At 40.1% G+C, this 21055-nt stretch overlaps 1 protein-coding gene across 10 annotated transcripts in view; it reads right to left on the reverse strand.

Moving 5' to 3' along the window:
- Positions 1 to 274: 274 nt before the first annotated feature.
- The window catches only part of MBNL2 (muscleblind like splicing regulator 2), a 106313-nt gene continuing 85532 nt past the window's right edge, over positions 275 to 21055 (reverse strand). For 4 of the 10 annotated variants that reach the window (XM_036392913.1, XM_036392866.1, XM_036392876.2 and 1 more), the window contains 2 exons: positions 20152 to 20187; positions 275 to 3218 (listed from right to left, as the gene is read on the reverse strand). In XM_036392913.1, the coding sequence (XP_036248806.1) occupies positions 3091 to 3218; positions 20152 to 20187 (164 nt within the window). In that variant the 3' untranslated portion in view covers positions 275 to 3090. Of the gene's footprint in view, positions 3219 to 18646; positions 18742 to 20151; positions 20188 to 21055 lie in introns of all 10 variants that reach the window. The other 6 variants (XM_036392922.2, XM_036392885.2, XM_036392940.2 and 3 more) reach the window with 3 other exon arrangements.

Below are 21055 nucleotides of genomic sequence, written 5' to 3' on the forward strand. Positions count from 1 at the left end.
AGTGCCTGCCTGCACCCCGGCATGCACGGGTGGGTGGGAAGGGCTCAGGATGGCTGTTGGAGGCGTGTGGTGCAGGAGAAGGGCATGGGCTTCCTCACACAGCATCTGCATGTCCTGCACTTGGGGATTGCACTTACGGATTTGTTACCTGAACAAGCAATTAAGGAAAAAATCCAATTTAAAAAACACATACTTTTAAAGATTCCTATTTTTTGTTACCCCAGGCCCCTCTTCCCAGAGCGCGCCACAAGAAAGGATCGCCCCGACTCCGCTCTCATTTTAAAATGCTTCTTTTTATTTCAGTGGTTGTACATTGGGTGAATGAATTTAACGTCACAACAGAAATAGAATGGCTATTTAACAGACCACTAGTAATTATATATGCTGGAAAAGAGTGAATGGAGGGGTTTCTTTTAACTGTTACTGAAATATTCATTGTACGTGTCGTCAATTATGCTGGATGAGAGAGGCAAACAAAAAGGTATTTTGGTGAGGTGCTGTATCCTTTGAAGAAAATAAGCACTGAGACATCTCAAGTCACTTGAAACCATGTCCCAGCTACAGTATTTACTGTCTCCGTGTTGGCCCATCTCATGGTTCTTTTAGGGGGTTATATTTCTTGTTGTATTTTTTTAATTAAACAAAGCATTTAAAATTTAATCATTTTCATTAGACTTTTTTTTTAAAATATAAACAAAGTTTTGGCAAATAATATTTATACAGAAAAATAGTTTTAGATCTTCCCAAATTTTGAAATAGTCTATAAAATTACTTTATAAATAAATAAAATGCAGAATCTGTTGTACACGTATTTGCACATCTCTGTAATTGCCTCCTTACTGTTAGCATAGGTTTGTACTTGTACAGTTTTCAGGAATATTACAAAGTCATAAAGTCGGAAAGTGGATCTCTTATTAAAAATACATTTTCTCTTTTTGTCTGTCAGTTTATCTGGATGAAAGACCTGATGTATCTGAAGCTTCGTCATCCATGGGCAAAAAATAGTAATATTGGATTAATTGTAAAAAACATAGAATAACAGTAATTTTGAAACATAAAAAGTTCACACAAAATGATGTCTTGAAGAGTTATCTACATAAAATATTTAAACATGGATAATTTACCATTTAGTATTATACAATAAGCTACCCAAATGCCTAAATTAACTATTATAAAAAAATAAAAACAACTTTGACAGATATAGGCAAGTTGCAGTGTCAACTACCTAGTTATAATGACTGAGAAAGTCTACAAATATTAGTGTTTTAATAGTATATAATGGTGATACCTTAACTGCTAAATAACAAGTTAAGATACGTTATTTTTCCACAAATTAAACTAATGCAACGTTACAAGCACTATGTTAATTTTACAACCAAATTGTGATTATTTTTTTTTCTTTCGGATGATCAAATCTCCAGCTTTATATATAAATAGATAGTAATTAGACATCGGACAAACAAGATTTAGCCTGGAAAATAATTTCCTAGACAAATAATAATATGGTTAGTGCCTTCAGTCGTTCAGAACAGGCAGTGCTGCCAAGGTTTAAAATAGTTTACAATCAATCTGAAGAGGTTAAGTTAAAATACTGCAATCACTAGTAATGTCCACATAGAAAACTTATGCTGCAAACAATTATACATAATATCCACTTATAACAGCTGTCTTGCTTTTTTTAAACAATAATTTAAAAACTATGTCATTTATGTGATACATGTGCAACATATAAAATGTGAAATATGAAATATTTGGTACAATAGTGCTTGAAACAAATCTCAAATCAAACAAATGAAATTTTAATTATACATATATAATTACCTTGTAAATCAACAAAGTATTTAAAAAAGTAAACAACATTAAAATCTGCTTCATCCATATATATGTATGTATGTATATATAACATGTATATAATTGTATTAAAGATATCTTCATACTTTTGTGACATAAAATATGTTTTTAAAGGAAAACAATTAAAAGAACTATTTTTTCTCCACTCTAATCTGGTTACAATCTTATAATCCAATTTAAAAAATGCAAATACAGTAATTTAAACTGAATCTTATTCTACATTCTTAGTGTTGAGTTAATAGCCTAGATTAAAGTCACCTATGAAGTCTCAGTGACTCAACTGAATTTTAATTAAATTAGAGTATCATACAATCTCTTCATCTACAGCCTTTTTTTTTGCCTTTCCTTTTGTTAGTTTGGTCTTGGTTTTTTTTTGTTTTGTTTGATTTTACACTTCTAGAAATTACTTCTTAACAGCTTGGATCTTTTTGGTAACCTGACTATGAGTTTCAAAGATTATTCACGTCTGATGAGATTTGACTGTTGGCATCAGGCTCACTTTCATCAAGTCTGATGTGACAAAATTTAGGCACTTCTGCAAAGTCTATTTTAAAAACATTATAAATATACTCGTAAAATAATATTTTCAAGACTTTGTTCTTTTGGGGATTGAAAGGGGTATGAAGTTCATACTGTGCAAAATTTTTAAAATTTTCTTCTGCTATTCTGCTATGATTCAAATGCAACTTCTCCATACAAGTCAAACACCAACCATGTGCATCTAAAGACTTTGTGCTTTACTTTGGACTTCTGGCTAAAAATATCAGATTGGCAGGATGATGTGCAGGACACCGGGCTGCGTTTCACTTCCTCTGTCTTGGAATCAACTCACCGAGGGAGCAAAACCAAGATATTTTTTTAGCTGAGAAGAAAACCCCGAATCATAGTTTGGGTGAAAATTAAACCTGCAACTGGGGAGAGTTTTTAGTGAATGCAATTCAATTATTGCTGAGCTCGAAAGATTCATAAACGAGGAATCTCACGAGACTAACTGATCTGGACCATTTTCGTTAGGTGTAGTTATGGAGAAACGACAATATTTGCAATAATTAAACTATGCTTAGAAAACCTTTAAAACTAAATGTTATCCTTTATGTCTTGAAACATCACAGCTGGTATCAGGTAGTTAACTATTTTAGGTTGGAGTATAGTAAGCATACCATATTTAATATTCATATATGACATAGCAGCACTAGCTTTTTTGAGTTTTTGATTTGTCCATAAGAACAAATTCTTGACTTAGCATGCAGTTTGTGGCAACTCTAGAGAGGAGGAGACGGGGTAGTATGTACAGTAGCCGTGCTTGGCCGTCCGCAGGGAGGCTTCGTGACACTCCGTCCCGCTCCTGCCGGCTATTTCAGGATTATCTGTGGAGAGAAAGGGAAAGCGTGATCGCGCTTTTAGGTGACGTGGGGACAGCAGTGCGCCCCCCGGCCTGCGCTGGCCTAACTGGGCTCAGGCACAGCTCACACAGGACAGTGTCCCTTGTGGGACAGTGCCCCGTGTGGGAAAACGTCCCCTGTGGGACAGCATCCCGTGTGGGACAGTGCCCCGTGTGGGACAGTGTCCTGCGTGGGATAGTCCCTGTGTGGGACAGTGTCTTGTGTGGGAAAATGTCCCCTGTGAGACAGCATCCCGTGTGGGACAGTGTCCTGTGTGGGACAGTGCCTCGTGTGGGACAACGTCCCCTGTGGGACAGTACCCAGTGTGGGACAGCGTCCCGTGTGGGACAGTGCCCTGTGTGGGAAAACTTCCCCCTGGGACAGCGTCCTGCATGGGACAGCATCCCGTGTGGGAAAATGTCCCCTGTGGGACAGCATCCTGTGTGGGACAGTACCCAATGTGGGACAGTGCCTCATGTGGGACAATGTCCCCTGTGGGACAGCATCCCATGTGGGAAAACGTCCCCTGTGGGACAGCATCCTGTGTGGAACAATGTCCCCTGTGGGACAGCATCCCATGTGGGAAAACATCCCCTGTGGGACAGCATCCCACGTGGGAAAACATCCCCTGTGGGACAACATCCCATGTGGGACAATGTCCCCTGTGGGACAGCGTCCTGTGTCCTCAGGCTGCCTGGGAGGTGTTTGTGTCTCACACACCTGGTGTCTTCTCCTGCACATGTGTGAGAACACGCAGAGAGGGAAATTTATGTGTCAGAATACTGGAGGGCAGTGCTGAACCCAGGGCCTGGCTGTAGGTGGGTGTGTACCCTCAGCACCCTGCCTATCAGAGGAGGTGGAAGCCCTGCACCTCCCGCAGGAGCTCAAAGTGCATCTGTGCCTGGGGCGATTCTCAGCTCCACTGTGCTCCCAGAAAGTCAGGAATGACCAGGGGAAACAGTGGAGACAGGGCTCCTTGCCATAACAAGCAAAAAGATGTACTGGCCTGGGTGTTTTCACAAAGCAAAAGTGTCTCTTCATTGCACTTCTAGCATTGCTAGCATGCTTATTCTCTAAAAAAATTAACTGCAGATCAGTGAACTTGAGAGGTTTTATCACGCTTCCTTATGGCAAGGATTCTAGGGGGAATACTATAGTGGTACCTCTGTGCACCTAACTAGTCACTAACCTTGCTGCTTTACCTTCATGGTGTCTCAAATGGAGGGTGAAACAACCATTTTACACATGTATTTTACTTGTGCTTCCAATATTGCAAAGGTTAAATGCACAGTGTGCTCAGCAACCAACTCCACCTGCTCACAGTATTGGAAAATGGTTCAGATTTCCATCACCTGCCTGAAATGGCTGTCAGTGAAAGTGATATCAAAAGGCAGAGGTGTGATATTTTATCACACCATTGCTATCCTGTGCTCCAGACTTAAGCACAAGTCAAGGAATTAAGAGTGTATTGCCTGCTCTTCCTGCTTCATTTGGCACGTGGCATATTTTTAAGCTGTATCTGCAGGTGGTATGCAAGGTAGTCATGACAGCACTTGGACCTACTTGTGTATTATGAAGTTAGACCACTGCTTAATGCAATATTTATATTAAAAGGGGGGGGAAAAGGTGTTTGGAAAGTAACTTAAGCAACATACTACCTCTGACATACACACCACCAAAAAGAAACACACTCGGCTCTGCGTGGCAGGCGCTCGTCCCAGTCCCCTGCCCAGCACCCCACTGCTCCTCACAGCTGCACTGCCTCTCTCCCTGTACACAAGCACCATCTCCCTGACCCCGATGACTTTGCCAGCAAGCCAAAAAGCCATCTTTGATTGCCATCAGCTCTGGAAATCTGGTGACACGTGAGGCCCCATTGTAATGACACTGTACAAACACCTGCTGCTCCAAAGGACTTAACATCTAAATACATCATGCACACAACAAGGACATATATTTTTAATGAACTTCCACCCATTGTGAGTTTGTTAGCTTATCACCTATCTTCTGTTTCCTTTTGAAATAACAAAGAAATACCTTTGCTCAAATAATAAAGCCCTGTCTGTGATAACCCTGGTCCAGCTCCAGCACAGTGATTTGACAATACGTATAAAGAACATAGCCATGCTGAAAATAAGAAATGACCAAGATTTTCAGCACTGGTATTTTTAGCATGTTACAACCAACATTAATGTAATTAATAAAGCAGCTTTAGCTACACTGGGTTAGCCATAGTCACACAAGTGTATTTAAAGGATCCTGAGGTCTCACTTACTGGGACATAACCTGAAGCTTATGCAGTAAGTTTTTTACTCAATAAAAAAATCCCAGAATTTTAGACACTGCAGCTGACTACATCATCTGCCAACTTTTGAGGGGATAAACTTACATTTCCTATAGCTTTTTTTCCTCAAGTACAGGGAGACAGCTAACTGCTCCTAGTGCCAAGATTACTTTGGTCAAACAGTCCCACAAGACCAGTATTCACAGTTCCCCCAAAATGTGTGACAGAGAAGGCAGAGGGCCTAATCTCAGGCTGTTTCTCAGGAAAATGGTAGGACTATTCCTGGAACTGTGATTAACCCAAGTGCCACTCATCCTGCTGTGGACCATCCAGGCAGGACAGAGAGGTCCTGGGCAATGTGAAAGAGCAGAGACCCCTTCTCTTCCCTGCCCTGGTGAGTGGCAAAGCCCAAGGTAAGGACTTCACTGCTGTGTCCCTATTCCTGCCTTTTCTCTCCTCCTGTCACAACTCAGGAAAACAGCGAAGACAATGTGAACACTTTCTTTTCTGTGCAAGCATGTCCTGTTTATGGGCTGCAGGTGCCAGAGGAGCAGCTGGAGCTCTCCCTGCCATGCCTTCCCTGCTGCCAGTGGCTGTGGAGCTGGCTTGCTCACACCGCATCATCCTCGATGTGCCGCCCCTTGTACAAGGGCCGTAACTAGGGCATGTTGCACCCAGCTATTTCTAGTACACGTAGGAGTCCTCCTAGGAAAAAACCCTCAAGTCTCTCTTTCAGAACAAGCTTCTCCAGTGCAGCATCACAGAACTGAGGAGCTACATTTCTTTTTTAACCTTAGCCACAAAGTGTAAAATGTCTCCCGTAGTCTTTAATTACATGTTCACACCCTATTTCTCAAAAGATATCACAACTCTGCCACAGCTACATACACAGGCATCAGCTTCTGCCACTGGTTTTTTTTTTTTTTTGCTGTGTCTGACAGAGAAACATGAAATGCTAAACTACTTTACATGGAAAACACACTGTAAACCTCTCCTGTTTAATCTACAAATGAAGTAATAATCTGTGATGGAAGGTAGAAGTTATCTAAGTCTGCTAATTGCTCCATCACTTACATGCTGAAAAAGGAGAAGCTGTACTGGAGAAGGAACATCCCTGCAAACACTTTCTACAGCGTCTGCACTCCCTTGTTACTTGTAAATAGGTCCAGCCACCTTCATGTTCACTACTCTTTGAAGAATTACATCTCAAATGCACATATATATGACTTGTTGCATTTGCTCTGGTACTATTATAACACTGTACTTCACAGCAACGGGATGCAATGTCATGACACTTTTACTATAGTATGTATAAGAAAAAAACCTGAAAAACAAGACTATACAAAGACAGGTCAAGCATGGGAAGGCATTTTCTCCTGCTCTGAATGGTTAAGAACCACAGGTGTGGATACAGACATGCCAGAAAACACATCTGCTGTTGCTGCAGTAAAAGATCTAATAAGAAGGCTAATCCCAGCATAAGCAAAATGGCCTGGCACTTAAGAGTCTTGCAAAGTAGCTCACAGAAGATTTAATGACAGAAAAGGGCATTTTCTGGGTACCCTCTCCATCATCTTTTTTCTTGGCACATGTTTGAAGTGGCAGAAAGCTGTCTACCCTTTAGATTAAAATCATTCACACTGTGCCAGTGACAGTTAACAGACCTCACTGAAACTAGTAACGCGAGTGAAACTAAATTTCTGCAAACTACTTTCTAAACTCGCTACTCAAAATTTTCCAGCTCTTTAGAGGTGACATTTTCAGCTCCTAAATGTCAAGACTTTCTTTCCTACCAGAGCATGCCTCTTTTAGACCTTTACTTTCAGGACTTCTGAGTGATCATAGTGGTCATTAAGCCCCTTGTGCAACACAGAACATGCCGAAATTCAGGGTTGCTCATAAGGGTGATACAGTTCTGCAGTGTCATCCAGGGGAATGACAACCAAGAGAGATATTACTGCCAATGGTATCAGCTTCTCACCAACTACCAGCGCAGATAAATCAATTTGGGAGTTCCTCAGACCCGGCAAAGGTGGCTGTGATCAGTCACTGTCTCAAGACTCAAAAAGTAATATTGAAAGTCTTTTTAAATTAAAGTAGAAATTCCCTTTTTGTGAACTCTTTTCTGACACCCAGGTTACTGCTTTACTTGATACAGTTCATGGAATTGACCAAATTATAGAGAATCGTGACTAGGTTCTAGCAATTACAAGAACACTGTTTGGCTTGAGATTTTCTATTTTGAAGCTACAATTCACAAAGCTTCTTTATAGTCTCTGACTTAAATGCATTTTCCAGTTCCAGATTTATTATACAATGATGAATACAGAAAATTTACCATTCTGCATGAATTCAGTGTACATGAACTCTTGTTCAACTAAAGATCTGTCACAGTGGATCAGCTGGAAAACATGACTTTGCATCTACCACTGACATATTTCTTTTCCAGAAGTTTTGAAATTATTACTCCAAAATATACTGTGCTTTATAAATCCTAATACATTTTAAGAAGATGTTAAGACTGTATTTGATCTTTACATTACAAAGCACTTACCCCTCCAAAAATTAACTCAGACATAGCAAAAATTCTGGTCTGCCCAGCCTTCCATTTTGAAAGCGATGTAGTAACAGGAGTTTCTTGTAAACAGGATTTATCTCAGAGCATTTCAGACATAAATGCCTCAGCCAGTCACCCATTTTACATCTTCCTAGGCTACCTCAGGCAACTTATTTTAGCATGAGACAGATTATCAACTCATGATGCTTTTTTGCCCTCCACCAAATGAAAGAGTCCGTGGTGAACAGTTTGCACCAAGGTATTTAACTTCTGAACACCTGGGTCAGGATAGATGAACCCTTCCACAGTGACATTTTCTGTTTGCATGTTTTTCACACAAGAAGCAGACTGGTCAGATATATCTGGGGTACACATTAAAAATGACAGATATTTTCAGACAGCCGGCTCATATCAGGCTGTCTCATAACTTCTCCCTCTTTCTAAAAATAAAAGTAACACCAAGTATTTCTTCCTTATGACAAGGAACCCAAGACTATTTATATTTCCCTATGCCTTTGGGAAATGCCTCCATGTCTTTATTTTTCATTTTCTGTTAGAATGTTCTCTTGTGGTATGTGTCTTGTTCCTTTTCTTCAAAATAAACAACTTTTCTTTTTTTCTTTTTTCTTTTTTTTTAATTACTAGTGGAGAAAGATGAATAAATGTTCAGACACTTACTTAAAGTAATCCCTATTATATCAGTTATGCCTGGTCTTATTTAATTGTTACATAGGCTTACAGATGGACTTTTCCCCCTCCTTTCCCCCACAAATTCTGCAGCAGCACCTCCATGGAGCACCATGCCAAACATTCTATTTGCCCACACCAGGGCTCCCACCAACACTGTCCCATGGGATAGGTTTTGTCCCTGCCTCAACCACTGACAGCTGAGCCAGCTCCAACTCTTGCTTGCATTAAATGCAGCCTGGACTTCTCCTTTGCTACTCTTTCTCCTCTGAAACCTTGTTCTCATTTCCAGCATATTATCATTTAATGGATATGTGCTTTGTTTTATTCACTAACCATGGTCCTCTCTTCAATCCAGGGCTAAAGGAGGATTTTCTCTTATTGCTTTTCCATTAATCCAGTTCAGCCCCAATATGCTTGTCTACTTTGCTCATCAAAAAGATGACCTCTGATTTGAACACAGCCAGTAAGATGTCTGGGCCACAGATGGCTGCCTGCCCATACAGGGTCTAATATAGGGACATCAGGTGTTTCCTGAGGGCTGGAGGTCTTATTTCCTTGGCTTTCTCATAGCCCATTCCCTCACATGGTAATTCTGGTGCCCTGTGCCATCCTCTCTTCTCTTCCCTAAATTTGAGAGTGCCTAGTTTTGCCTGTCCCATATGTTGATGATATGCCTCTGGAAATGGCTGAGGGTCAGATGTCCATGCTGAAGTGGACACATCTGCTTGCACATTTTCATTCCATCAGGCACAAGCTGTTGGCCATTAGAGTGTCATAAAGCTGACAAAGATCTTGTCTGAATCCAGCTCTTCATGATGAGCTAAAAAAAAAGTTCAAGGCAATTATGGGATCCCAAAGGGTTCAAGGGCTCAGCATCACCATTTTTCTTATTTAATTGTCACAAGGTCCTGAGAGAAGAGACCAAAGCTACTTGTGCTGCCAACTCCTTAGCTTGCTTATGAGCTTCAGTAGGTATTTACTCTAGTAATAATGTACAATATTTAAGTTCAACTTAATAAGTATTTACTCACTCTGGAGAAACAGAGGATTACTTGGTTTAGAAATGAAAGCAATCTGGCTTTATTTATTCTTCTTTAAAGTAATAAATAATGCAGTGCTAAAAATTGATCATAACATAGGCTGATATATTCTACCAAAATCTATTTTTAACTCATTGCAGAGGCAGCAGACAGACTATATAGAAGTGAGAAAACCACTGCTGTAGTATTTTAGGAGCACTCATGCAGTGACTGTTTTGGATAGCCACTCAATTTTACCTCCCAGCAGGTCCAAGCTACTGCAATAATCTGTATTTTTCATTTCCTACTTTTAGGTAATTTTCCTCCTTTTCTTGAATTTAAACTACCAGAATAGGCTTGTCCAGAGAAACTGAGAGCACAAATGTGTGAAAGCCAAGCACAAGTTGTGCATCATCTGTGGAAGTGCCCATATTTCTCTTGCAGGGGTGTTACTTCTCCACCCCAACATCCTCACTTAGCCTTTTTTTTAACAAAACCTGCTTTGCATTTTCCTTTTAGACACCAAGCATGCCCACATCATGCAACATGAGGCTGCCAATACACATACAGCATCCTTTTCAGGCAAAGGCACCAGTGCAAACAGAGCACAGCTGGCATGTCTGCAGTTATCACCACTCTGAAACCCCTCCTCTCCCAAAACCTGGCACTCCAGTTCAGACTCCCTTCAGAGCAAGAGACAACATCCAGAACTAAACTTGAACACAGAAAAGCACCAAGTTTATGTTCATCAAGCTTACTCATAAGACCTTGAGTCAGTTTTATAAAACTCATTATACTGATAACTTCTCTGAGGAAACCTTAACCTTCCTGACTTTTGACTACTTACCACTTTCTTAATTTTCTGCTTATCTGATTACTCTCACATAAACAGCTGTGCATACCAGTGTGTGCCATGGCAGGTAACACTGCACCAAAAATGAAGTCAGGCAAGTTAGCAAATTTTTGCATCCAGCTGAAAGTCACAACAGACAGAATCAACAAAACTAAATATACAGATGTTTCCAGTGTAGCCTCCTGCACACTCAAAGCCAAAGACTGGCATTTCTAGTAGGCAATAAATCATACACCAAGATAAAAATATGATCTCTGCTTAATTCTTAAAGGGAAAGTAATTGGAGCACCTAGAGATGTCCAGATGCAATTATTCTAAAGGACAGGATCCCAGACAAGTACATCTGGAGCTCCACACTGCTCTGTGTTGTTAAAATTTTATGATGGAAAAACCCAGACTCACATGGAGCTGTGTGTATAAGCCACGAAATAAACTCATTTTCCCCCAAATGCCTACAAAATTAGTGGACCTCAGAAATAATTTTCTCTGTTTAAATTATAAATACATGCCCCAAAAGACTTTTACTCCACTTATCAAAGTAACAGTTATTGAATAATTAAATGCAAGAACATAAAAAGAAATTATCATATCAAACATCAACATTTTTTCTTTAAATTTCAGTAACAGGGAAGGGAAATCTGTTTTGGTTTTTGTTATAGAAAAGAATGAAGCCTTTGCTTACTGCTGATATTGTGTGACACTGCCATCTAGCAGGACACCAGAGGAAGTCAGGTTTTGGTCCTATACAGGGGAGAGGGGTATGATGGGAGAATTTCTAAAAAAAGCCCAAAACAGAACAGAGATTTTTCCATTTCTTCCCCACTGGCTTCTTGTATATGAACATGCAATCTAAAGTTCCATATACAAGCCTGCTGGAACTTTTTATCATCTACAAAGAAACAACATGCTATGTTAAGAGGCCAAAAAAAATTATTAAAACAAAGACTCAGTAAAGTTTGCATGAAACTAAAATAGAGTTCCATTACATTTTCCAGGGTAATATTTTAGTTTTGCTTCTCTCATGCCTTAGAAAATAGTTTTGCCACTTATTTTGTACCATCAGTTGTTTCAAGGCAGTTCAAAGGATGTTTTCTTGACATTGTTCAAGATTTGCTGTGGGCTTTAATATTGGAAACTCTCACTTCTTCAGTCTGTGAGACCCAGCTACTTACCTGTGTCAGACAAAATAACTTGAGTGAGATGACGTTTGTGATTCTTGTGTGTCTAGCATGAAAGAAGCAGCAAGCAGTTTAAGTTTGCCCTCCCTACTGTGACAAACTATTGCTATTTAACTATCTTCTCTAGAGAAATGATTCAAGGGTCACTTAGGTTTGTTTTTCCAGCCTGGTGCAGGTACAAAGCAAGATGGGCAGTCATTAGGTTGGCTCGCTAGATGCTCAGCACTGTTCTCCTCTGAGCTGGCTCCCTGAAAGTATTCCCTCTGATAGTGTCTGAGGATGGAACCTGTTCCTCTGTCTCCTTTTCTGGACTTTTCCAAGTCAGATTCAAATCACTCTTTCTATTGTTGGAACAGAATTTTCTATAGGAGCATTTAACTTGGAACTTTATGGAACTTTTAGACCAAAACTTTCCATCAGAAAAAAACCTAAAACAAAACTAAAACTATTTAGACACTCATTATTCCCAGAAGAAGTGCTTTCCTACCTGTTTCCTCATTCCCTCAGAAACTGCAATTAAAGGTTTTCTATGAATTTTGCATAGGCTCTTATTTGTAATGTACTTGTATGCTGGCACTAAGGATGTAAATAACATTTGTTTCCACTTCCCACCTTCTTTCTCAAAAGCTTGCTTTTAAACAACAACAAAAATAGTCCATTTCCTACTATTTACCAGATTTTTCAATTCATTTTCTCAGCATATTGCTACTTTTCAGGTTTCCATGAGGAAGAAAGGGAACGTGAGACAGTAAAAGCCTTGTCAGCAGTGCTATGGGCAGCTCTCTGCCCTGCCAGACAGCCTCCTGAGTTACAGAGGAATGGAGAGGAAGCCCTGATGGGGGACATTGAGGAATATTTGCACAAGGGAGCAACTGGCATGTCTGCTTTGTGCAGAAGGGGAGATCACCTCGAGTCAGTGCCCCCTCAGATATTCTGGTCTGAGAAGAATCTGCCTCCCTTGGGAGTGCTGCTGCCTTTGCAGGCACCTTGGCAAGGAGAGGTGCGCTGTTGCTGCATGTCCCAGCTCTGCTACCTCCTGACAAAGCCACCACACATGGTATCCCAAATCCCAAAAGCTTGGTATGTTTGCATTTTACACTATGTTAACTGGTTTTTGAATTCTGGGGCAAATATTTTAATTGTCCTTTTGTTTGCGACACTCAAAACATAACTATTTTTATTTTTGCTTCATTGTATTCTAACAGATTTTGACAGAACTGAAGGCTACTGAATGATTTCATAATTAATATCTGCATAATTGCCACCTAATTCAGTGCAAATGCTGATGCATAATTTAAAGCAGCTGTGCCAGATAATCACAAGCCTTAGCATGAGACAGCCTGTTGATCTTTTATTTCTTTTTAGACACAGGCTCTAAGTATTTCATTTTTCTTTTGGATATGTTCTTTACTATTTCCTTCTTGATAAAAGGTCATATAACCAGTAGAATAATGTAAAGAAATAACATCTTTGAGCAGCACTCTCTATTATGCTATTTTTATACTATCAGTCTCTGCCCATTTTCATTGGTACAAAAAATAAAGCCATGAACTGTTCTGAACTGATGTGATGTGAGTAAGACTCACATTGCTTGGAATTTGGTATATGTCCTCTAAATTACCAGGAGCTATGGAAACACTCACTGAACCTGAGGAATTGATTAGCACACACAAATGCTGGTGTCTTAACCCCCTGCCACACTCACTGAGGTGACACAACCCAGTCAGTAAGCCTACACAGCCTGGAGATCCCTTCATGTCCTCACCAGCTGCAGGCTTGGGCCGTGTGCTCAGCAGGGGTTGATACCACTTGGGCTAAGGGCTAATGTCTCCTGCCTGTTATCCCACTGCCAGTTCAGAAGTAGGTGTGCAAATTTGTCTGTAGGTCCTGTACTGCATCTGCCAAGCTTGTGAAAATGTCTTGGGTAACGCAGACTTCCAAGGTTATCTTGGGACAATCTCAAACATCACCAGACACATATTTAGGCAACTGAACCAAGCCCTGTGAGACTTTTGAAGGACAAGCCAGGCTACTCTCCAGATTTCATCTGACTGTGTTGATAAACTTCACAGTCTAAAATGGGTACTTAAACTTGTATCTTGCATGTAGACACCCATACTTAGACACCAACACTTAAGTGTCTTAAATTTTGGGCTGAGTTCTAACCTTCTAATCCTTGTAGGACTCACCAAGATATACATATATAAATGGAACAGTAGTCAGGCTTGCTTTCTCATTTAGAAATTTAAAGCCCTCACAAGGAGGTGCTTGCCATTATTTAAAACTGAACTTCAGCCCCAAAAGTCAGAGTAAGATCTCTCTCAAATAATGTCAGGATAAACCATCCTCTGTTAAATTACCTTTGGTGTGAAGGGTAGAGGAAGTCACATTTTTCTGCATTTCCATTAACAGGAACATCCTCATCTCCAAATAGGCTCTATCTGATCTTTCTCCAAATTTCTAATCCTGTATTTTCTCATAAACAGCAAAACAAGAAGAGAAAAAAAACCCTTCCAAAATAATTTTCCTTAGGATCTATGACTTATATCATCCTGAAACTGCAGCACTGTTCATCTTAGCCTAAAAAAACAGTCAGTAAATATTGCTCTTCCCCTCTACAACCCTCTGAAAGGAGGTGGTACCAAGGTAGGGAGTGGTCTCTTCTCCCAAGTAACAAGGGATAGTATGAGAGAAAATTGCCTCAAGCTGTACCAGGGGAGGTTTAGATTGGATATTAGGCAACATTTCTTCATGGAAAGGGTTGTCAAGCACTGAAACCATGCCCAAAGCAGTCACCATCCCTGGAGGTATTTAAAAGAGGTTTTCTTGCTGCACTTAGGGGCATGGTTTAGTGGTGAACTTGGCGTTCCTGGGTTAACAGTTGGACTCAATGATCTTAGAGGTTTCTTCCAACCTAAATGATTCTGTGATTCTACATGTGAGTGAAACTCAGCAGGTAACAGTTTCCTGGCTTGCTTGAGTATTGCTAGTGCACTAGCTGAAAGAGTAACAAAAGCTTTGTTAAAGATCTCTGAAATACATACTCACACACAAAGACTGTATTAATATTTTAAGCAGGACGTCCTCCATACCTCTGTCCAAATGCATGCACTAGAGGGAGCTAGGACCACATCCTCTGTATTCACATCCTAACGCTGCTTCTCACCATCATTTCACACGGTTTCTAACTTTGCTCCAAGAAAATGCTGTCAGCATCCCCAAACAACTGAACTGAAAGTTCACCAAGCATCTGCTGCTGAAGTGGGGTTAAGCAGCTGAGGCTTCAAGCCCCATCCTAGCAGGAATGGCTGGAGCAATTGTGAAAAACAGAAGAAGGAAAAGGGGAAGGGCCTTTTACTTCTGACCAGTCATGCTCCTGGACCTTTCCAGCTACCTTTCACTGAAAGCTGAAGTCCCCTCCCCTCCATTCCCTCTCACCACAGCCTGGCAGCTACAGTAAGGGGGGCATTTTGCTGCATCCTGTTTACATTGGATTGCACTAAAGCAATTCTCTTCCCCTCTGCAGTACACTGCAAGAAAATTATTTTTTAAACCTAGCCTTTTTAAGTCAGAAAAAGTAAGGGATACCAAATTTTCCATATGTTCTTAACTGGTGTCACCCTGCACAGATGTACACAGTACATTCAGCCTCTAAGTCTACACAATCTTCTCACGTGCCTCAGGCCATACATTGAACACACAATGCCCAGAGCTGCTGGCCAAGCATGACTGACAGTGTGTGCCAGTGCAGGTGTGTTTTGAGCTCTTACTCATGTTATTTTCTGAAAGAAAGGATATACAGAAGACATGGGACTTAGTGACTTTTTTTTTTCAAAATAGACACTGATAGCATGTACTAAATAATTTACTGGACCCAACAGAGTTATTATGTTTCATTAGCCATCAGCTGAGACTCCATAACTTTTGGGATGTTGACTTTTCCCTTCCACTTGTGCTTCAAAGACACTGGGATCATCACACTCAATCCCAGGAAGATCTGCAATCTTTCCCCAGGTCAGAATACTAAACCAAATGATATTAGGATAAATTATTAAGCCCTGCTAAAACTTTCTTTTCATGCCCAGAATTGTGAGGAGAAGCTGTGGGAGCTAAAATGGGACAAGCTGAAGGCTGCAGGTTGTAAAAAAACCTATGGTAAAGACATTGGAAAGAGGAAACTGTACCTCACAGATATTAAAGCAGTGTGGCACAGACTAGAAAAGGAAATTTTATCTGGTTGGGAACAAAAAAGTCCTTTTCTGAAATACTCAGGAGAGTTGAAACCCATACAAGAGGACACAAAGAATGCTATGACCATGAAGAAAGTCATGCTAATTACCAAGTTAATAACCTGCTCCTGCTATGTTTCTTGGGCTAAAGAAATACTGAGAATTAGAGCCACAGAGTTACCATGGGGCTTTCCTGGCATTATAGCTTTGTCTCCAACCTTAGGATTTTGTAAATAAGCAGAAAACTTGGAGTTTTGTCTCTCATAAAGGAGAATGAAATACTACTGTTTTCCCTACTTTAAATACATGGTTTTTTTTTTTTAACAGGAGCTTTTAAAGACTTAAAATGACTAAAACAAAGACAGGAGAGAGAAAAAAGAAGACTGTGATGGCCCATGCTGCAGAAGTCAACAAGCTCCTGAGGTGGGACTCATCTCCTCCACATGCAGTGGTGCAGAGCTTTGGTAGCACACCTACATTAATTCTACAGGCAAGGGACAGAGGCAAGACCTTCAGGGCAATTTTCCCAGTCCTAACAGAGACTTCCAGAAAAGCAGATGATCTAGATGCCAAACTTACAAATGGCTGAAGTTAAACAAGTGAAAACCTATCCTCCTGTTAAACCATCCATTAATTTCAGCATGGAATTGTATGTATACACACACACACACACATATATGCAACTAGATAAATACAGACACTTTCTACAATTCCTGTTAAATTTAAAATGTTATAATCCTCCAATGAAAACAAAATCTGCACTGGGAAAGAAGGGGCTCTGCCTGCCATCCTGATGGATGAGGAAGAGTATTAAGGCACACCTTTGTCTTCTCAGAGGCACTAGTTGCTTGCATGATAGTGTTCTCATTAACTTAAAAAACCCCACCTGCTTACTGGTCCTTTTGTAGGCATCCATGTATTTATTCTACCTTCAGCCCCAGTCAGCCCCTCTGGCACTCAGGAGTGCAGGTGGCGGAGCTGCCCCAGCTGCATTCCTGTGCTGGAGAGGGTCCCTGGCTCAACCTCTCCCCAAACCATCCCATTTTCTCATAGTCCCTTAGCATCTTCAAGTCCCTCTGTCACCACTTTGAGATCACAAAACTACACTGGATACCACCAAACAACTTTCTGCTGTAGACACTGTTCTGGGAAGGACTGTGTAATGCACCATATGCCTGCTGCACTTTCATCCTTAACCCCAGCATTTTTCACAAGCTAGCTCTCAGAAAAGTAAGCACAAAACAACAATCCTCTTTTGATGAAAATGCTAGAAGAAAAAACATCACAATGTTGGAAAACGAACCTTAAAAAAACCCAAAGAAAATGGACTGGTTTGTATTTCTTTAAGAAAGTAGGATGTATTTCAGAGGTAGTATATTTTTCCTAAATTATTAAAAATAAACTCTTGCAGCAAGTTCTATTTTTCCATGAGATACCTCAATAGTTTTGGGAATGCCAGTAAAAACATAAACCTGTTAGTGTATCATTATTAAGCAAAACATTTTCACATATTTCTTTCTAAGTTCTTGGCAAGTGGAGGGGAAGGAACCAACAGGACAGCATTTCTACTGGGTCTGCGACAGCTTGTCAGTCCGTCCAGGAGCAACACAAGGAAGGATGATGGGGACACAGCCCTTTGCTTTCTTCTGGTGAGCAAATCTGCTTGTTTGCTTTTCCATCTGACCTCTCAGAACCTGAGGGGAACACATCTCAGGTGGAAGTGCCTGAGCATGGTCCCAGAGCATGAGAAAAGCCAGAGTGACCCAACTGCTGTGCAAACTCCTCTCTTGGCACATCAGGGTGGGAACCACCCCAACAGAGGAGTCAAAGCTACACACCCAGGGCTGCAATAGATATGTCTTCCCTGGGAGTTAGGTCCTACAGAAGGAGGGGAAACCCAGCCAAAATGAAAATTGCCATTAACGTAAACTGCAGAAGAAGAGGAGAAAATATCATCTTTCCTAGCCTACCTCAGACAATAATCCTTGGGGTTCTTTCTATCAACGTTCTTCCTTAGGGAAATATAATTCCCAGGTTAAAGAGACACTTTCAAATATAAAGCAGGTATAGTCATAAATATCTTCATTGCTGTTTTGATCACTAGTATTTACACAAAACATTCAAATTTTTTTTCCAGCTGCCTCGTCCTGCTTGTGATTTTTTGACAGCTTCCATGCTTACAAATTAGTCACTTCCACACCTCATGGAGAAGGCTACATTAACACACCTGAATGTTTGAAACCTGTGACGATCCTCCTTCTGAACTTAGGAGTTAATAATAGACTTTTGTAAGTAGTCCAGTGCTACGGTGATTCTAACTCCAGCTGGGTTAATTACACAATAATTAGGTACAAACATCGCAACACAAAACACAGCTACATCATTATTTGCAACAAATGTTAACTCTAAATAAGTGCAACCTGTCCCACAAACACTTGCTATAAACGACTTAAAAATAAAAGTAAAATTTGATGGGGTAAACACAGAAATAAAAAAAAAAAATTCTCTGTGAGAATTTTTTTTGTTAAAAAAAATAAAATAAAAATCTCAGCACTCATTTAGAGTTCAGGATCTTGTGAAAGAAAGCTTTAAAAGGAGCAAACCTGATTTGCTGTGGCTGTTGCGGCGAAGGGAACACTTGTTGCAGGAGTTGTTGCTGCAGAGACAGTGGCGGCCGTAGCGTTGTGCATCATGGGTACTTTCAGGAGGGGAACCATGGAAGCAATGAACAGGAGGGTGCAGCATTATGGTAAGAGAAGTGGTATTTTTGGCATGGTGAATATCAAGAGCGGCAAGCCATCGTCATGGGTTAAACCGGCAGATGGCATGCAATCACAGTGCAAAGCGAGAAAGCGTGGCGGAGAAATAAAAAAAAGGGAAAATAGCTTATTACAAGTACAATTAAAGGAAGGTTGTCAACACAATCGGCGATTCCCAGAAAAAAAGAGTAAGGACCACTGAAAATGCAAGTGCTGTCTCTAAGAAGAAGATTACTTGTGCAAATGAGGCCTTTACCAAAATAGCCCATTACCTGCGGATTGTTACATGTGTAATTTGTTTTCCCCCAGTACAGCTATAATGCATTTCAAAATAAAATCCTACTAAAAAACCCCCAGTGGTTTATACTGGGAAGAAAACTGTTAAATGTTCACCCTAATTTTTAAACAGAATTAAAAATGAATTATTTTCATGTATCTTCATTTTGAAGTATGCTAGATACTCACTGTCTTTCTTTATAATCCAATTTATGCATTTTTTCCTACTAGCACTGCATAATTGTTCGACTTTATCAGAGTTAAATTACCATCTGCTTGAGGCAAAAATCAGGAGAGGGATGATAATAATTATCCTGATATATATACTACTTTGTTTGATCTAAAAAAGCAAGATCAATTTTGTGAAAGACACTGCTTTTGCTCATTTTAAGAATGAATTTTAATCAGCATCTTCATAGGGGAATTATAATTTGATGTTTTAAAGGCTTGATATTTTAACTGTTTATGTGAGTAGGCCCAAAACCCAGAAATAAAATCACTGGATAGGACAACAGAAGAAAGATTACTTTTCTGTCTCAGAGGCTGTGGCATTGGACTTCCACTTTGCATGCCCAAAATATTAGTTTCAGGTTGCAAATATATTTAAAGAAGGAGTGAGATTCAGATCACGAGTTTTAACAGAACCTCTGTGCATCAAAGTAGGCATTTCTGGGAAACGCTGATAAAACTTTCTAACACACAGCAAAGGAGAAATAGGCACACCACTATGAAACTTTAAAACACTGATGAAATTTGCTGGCTTTTTCCAGTATTTTATGATTTTATAGTACTAGACAATATAAAATATAAAGGGAAATAAAACTTTGAAAACTGAAAAGCAGGCTGGAATTCATGGTATTATGCTTTTGCAGTGTAGTTGTTATAGCAGGTGATATCATGTCTAAACTGCAGCTTTCATCTACAAATCTAAACACTCTGCAAAGTCAACCAGAAGGATAAGCAAACCTTTAATTCTAGTCAGTGGCTAAATCTCGCCTAGAATTTTTGAAACAAGTGAATATACATCATATACGGTATAAAAAAAGAGATCAATAAAGAAATTTGGAACCTACCAATACTGGTAGCGGGTGTCATGCACAAAACTGACCCTGCGTGTCATGCAATGATAGGTGAAAAAAGTGGATAAAGGGAAGAAACAGGTTAGCTGTTTAGAGTTAACATTCAAAGTGAGATTCAAGCATAACCACAGAGAAGTAAGTTAGTTAAATGAAACTGTAAGGTCATTCACAGTTTTGCTTAAACACAAAGAGGTGATTGTGTTCTTACTAAACTCCTGCATATACTGTGTGGGTTTTGGCAAGTTTCTGTACATATTCAAGATACTTCATAAACTTTTTTACTTATTGATGTTATCCTTTCACTTAGTGCTTTTGCACCAACAGGTTTTTGTTTATAAAAACATCTGTGGTTAAAGACCACAGTATTTGGGACTTTTAGAACTCATTGCATAATTCAGACAGCTCAATATTGTGCAATCAACATTCACCAATTTTTTGACATGTGGTAGGAAAAGAAAGTGGAATTAAGACAATATTCTACTGCAGGGGTTTTGCCAAATTTGTGTTTGATGTTAGCCTACCCATTCTTAACACAAAGAAAACAGTACTTTGACAAGTCCCAAGCTAAACACCTCAAAGCGTGGAACATTCCAGCAGAAGGCTCCCAGTGCACCTCAGAGATGCTGTGGGATGACTGCTCACCTGCCATGCAGTTTACCTTTGGTGCCTAGTCCACCTTTAACCTTTCTGGAAAGGCCAAATGAAAGAAAGAGATCAGCCTGTTTCCAGCACAGTGCATACAGCAAGCTGGTGAAGGCAAGCAGGTAAGGAGACTAGTGTGAGGTAGTGCATGTTTGACACAGGGTCAAATATGCTTCCTGTATTCCTGCTGAATTACTACTGCAGCCCCGTATGGACTTGTGTGACTATGAATGACCTTACCCAAGAACAGTCCCCA

The sequence above is a fragment of the Molothrus ater genome, chromosome 2 (assembly GCF_012460135.2).
Source record: "Molothrus ater isolate BHLD 08-10-18 breed brown headed cowbird chromosome 2, BPBGC_Mater_1.1, whole genome shotgun sequence".
In the NCBI taxonomy this organism is placed as follows: Eukaryota; Metazoa; Chordata; class Aves; order Passeriformes; family Icteridae; genus Molothrus; species Molothrus ater.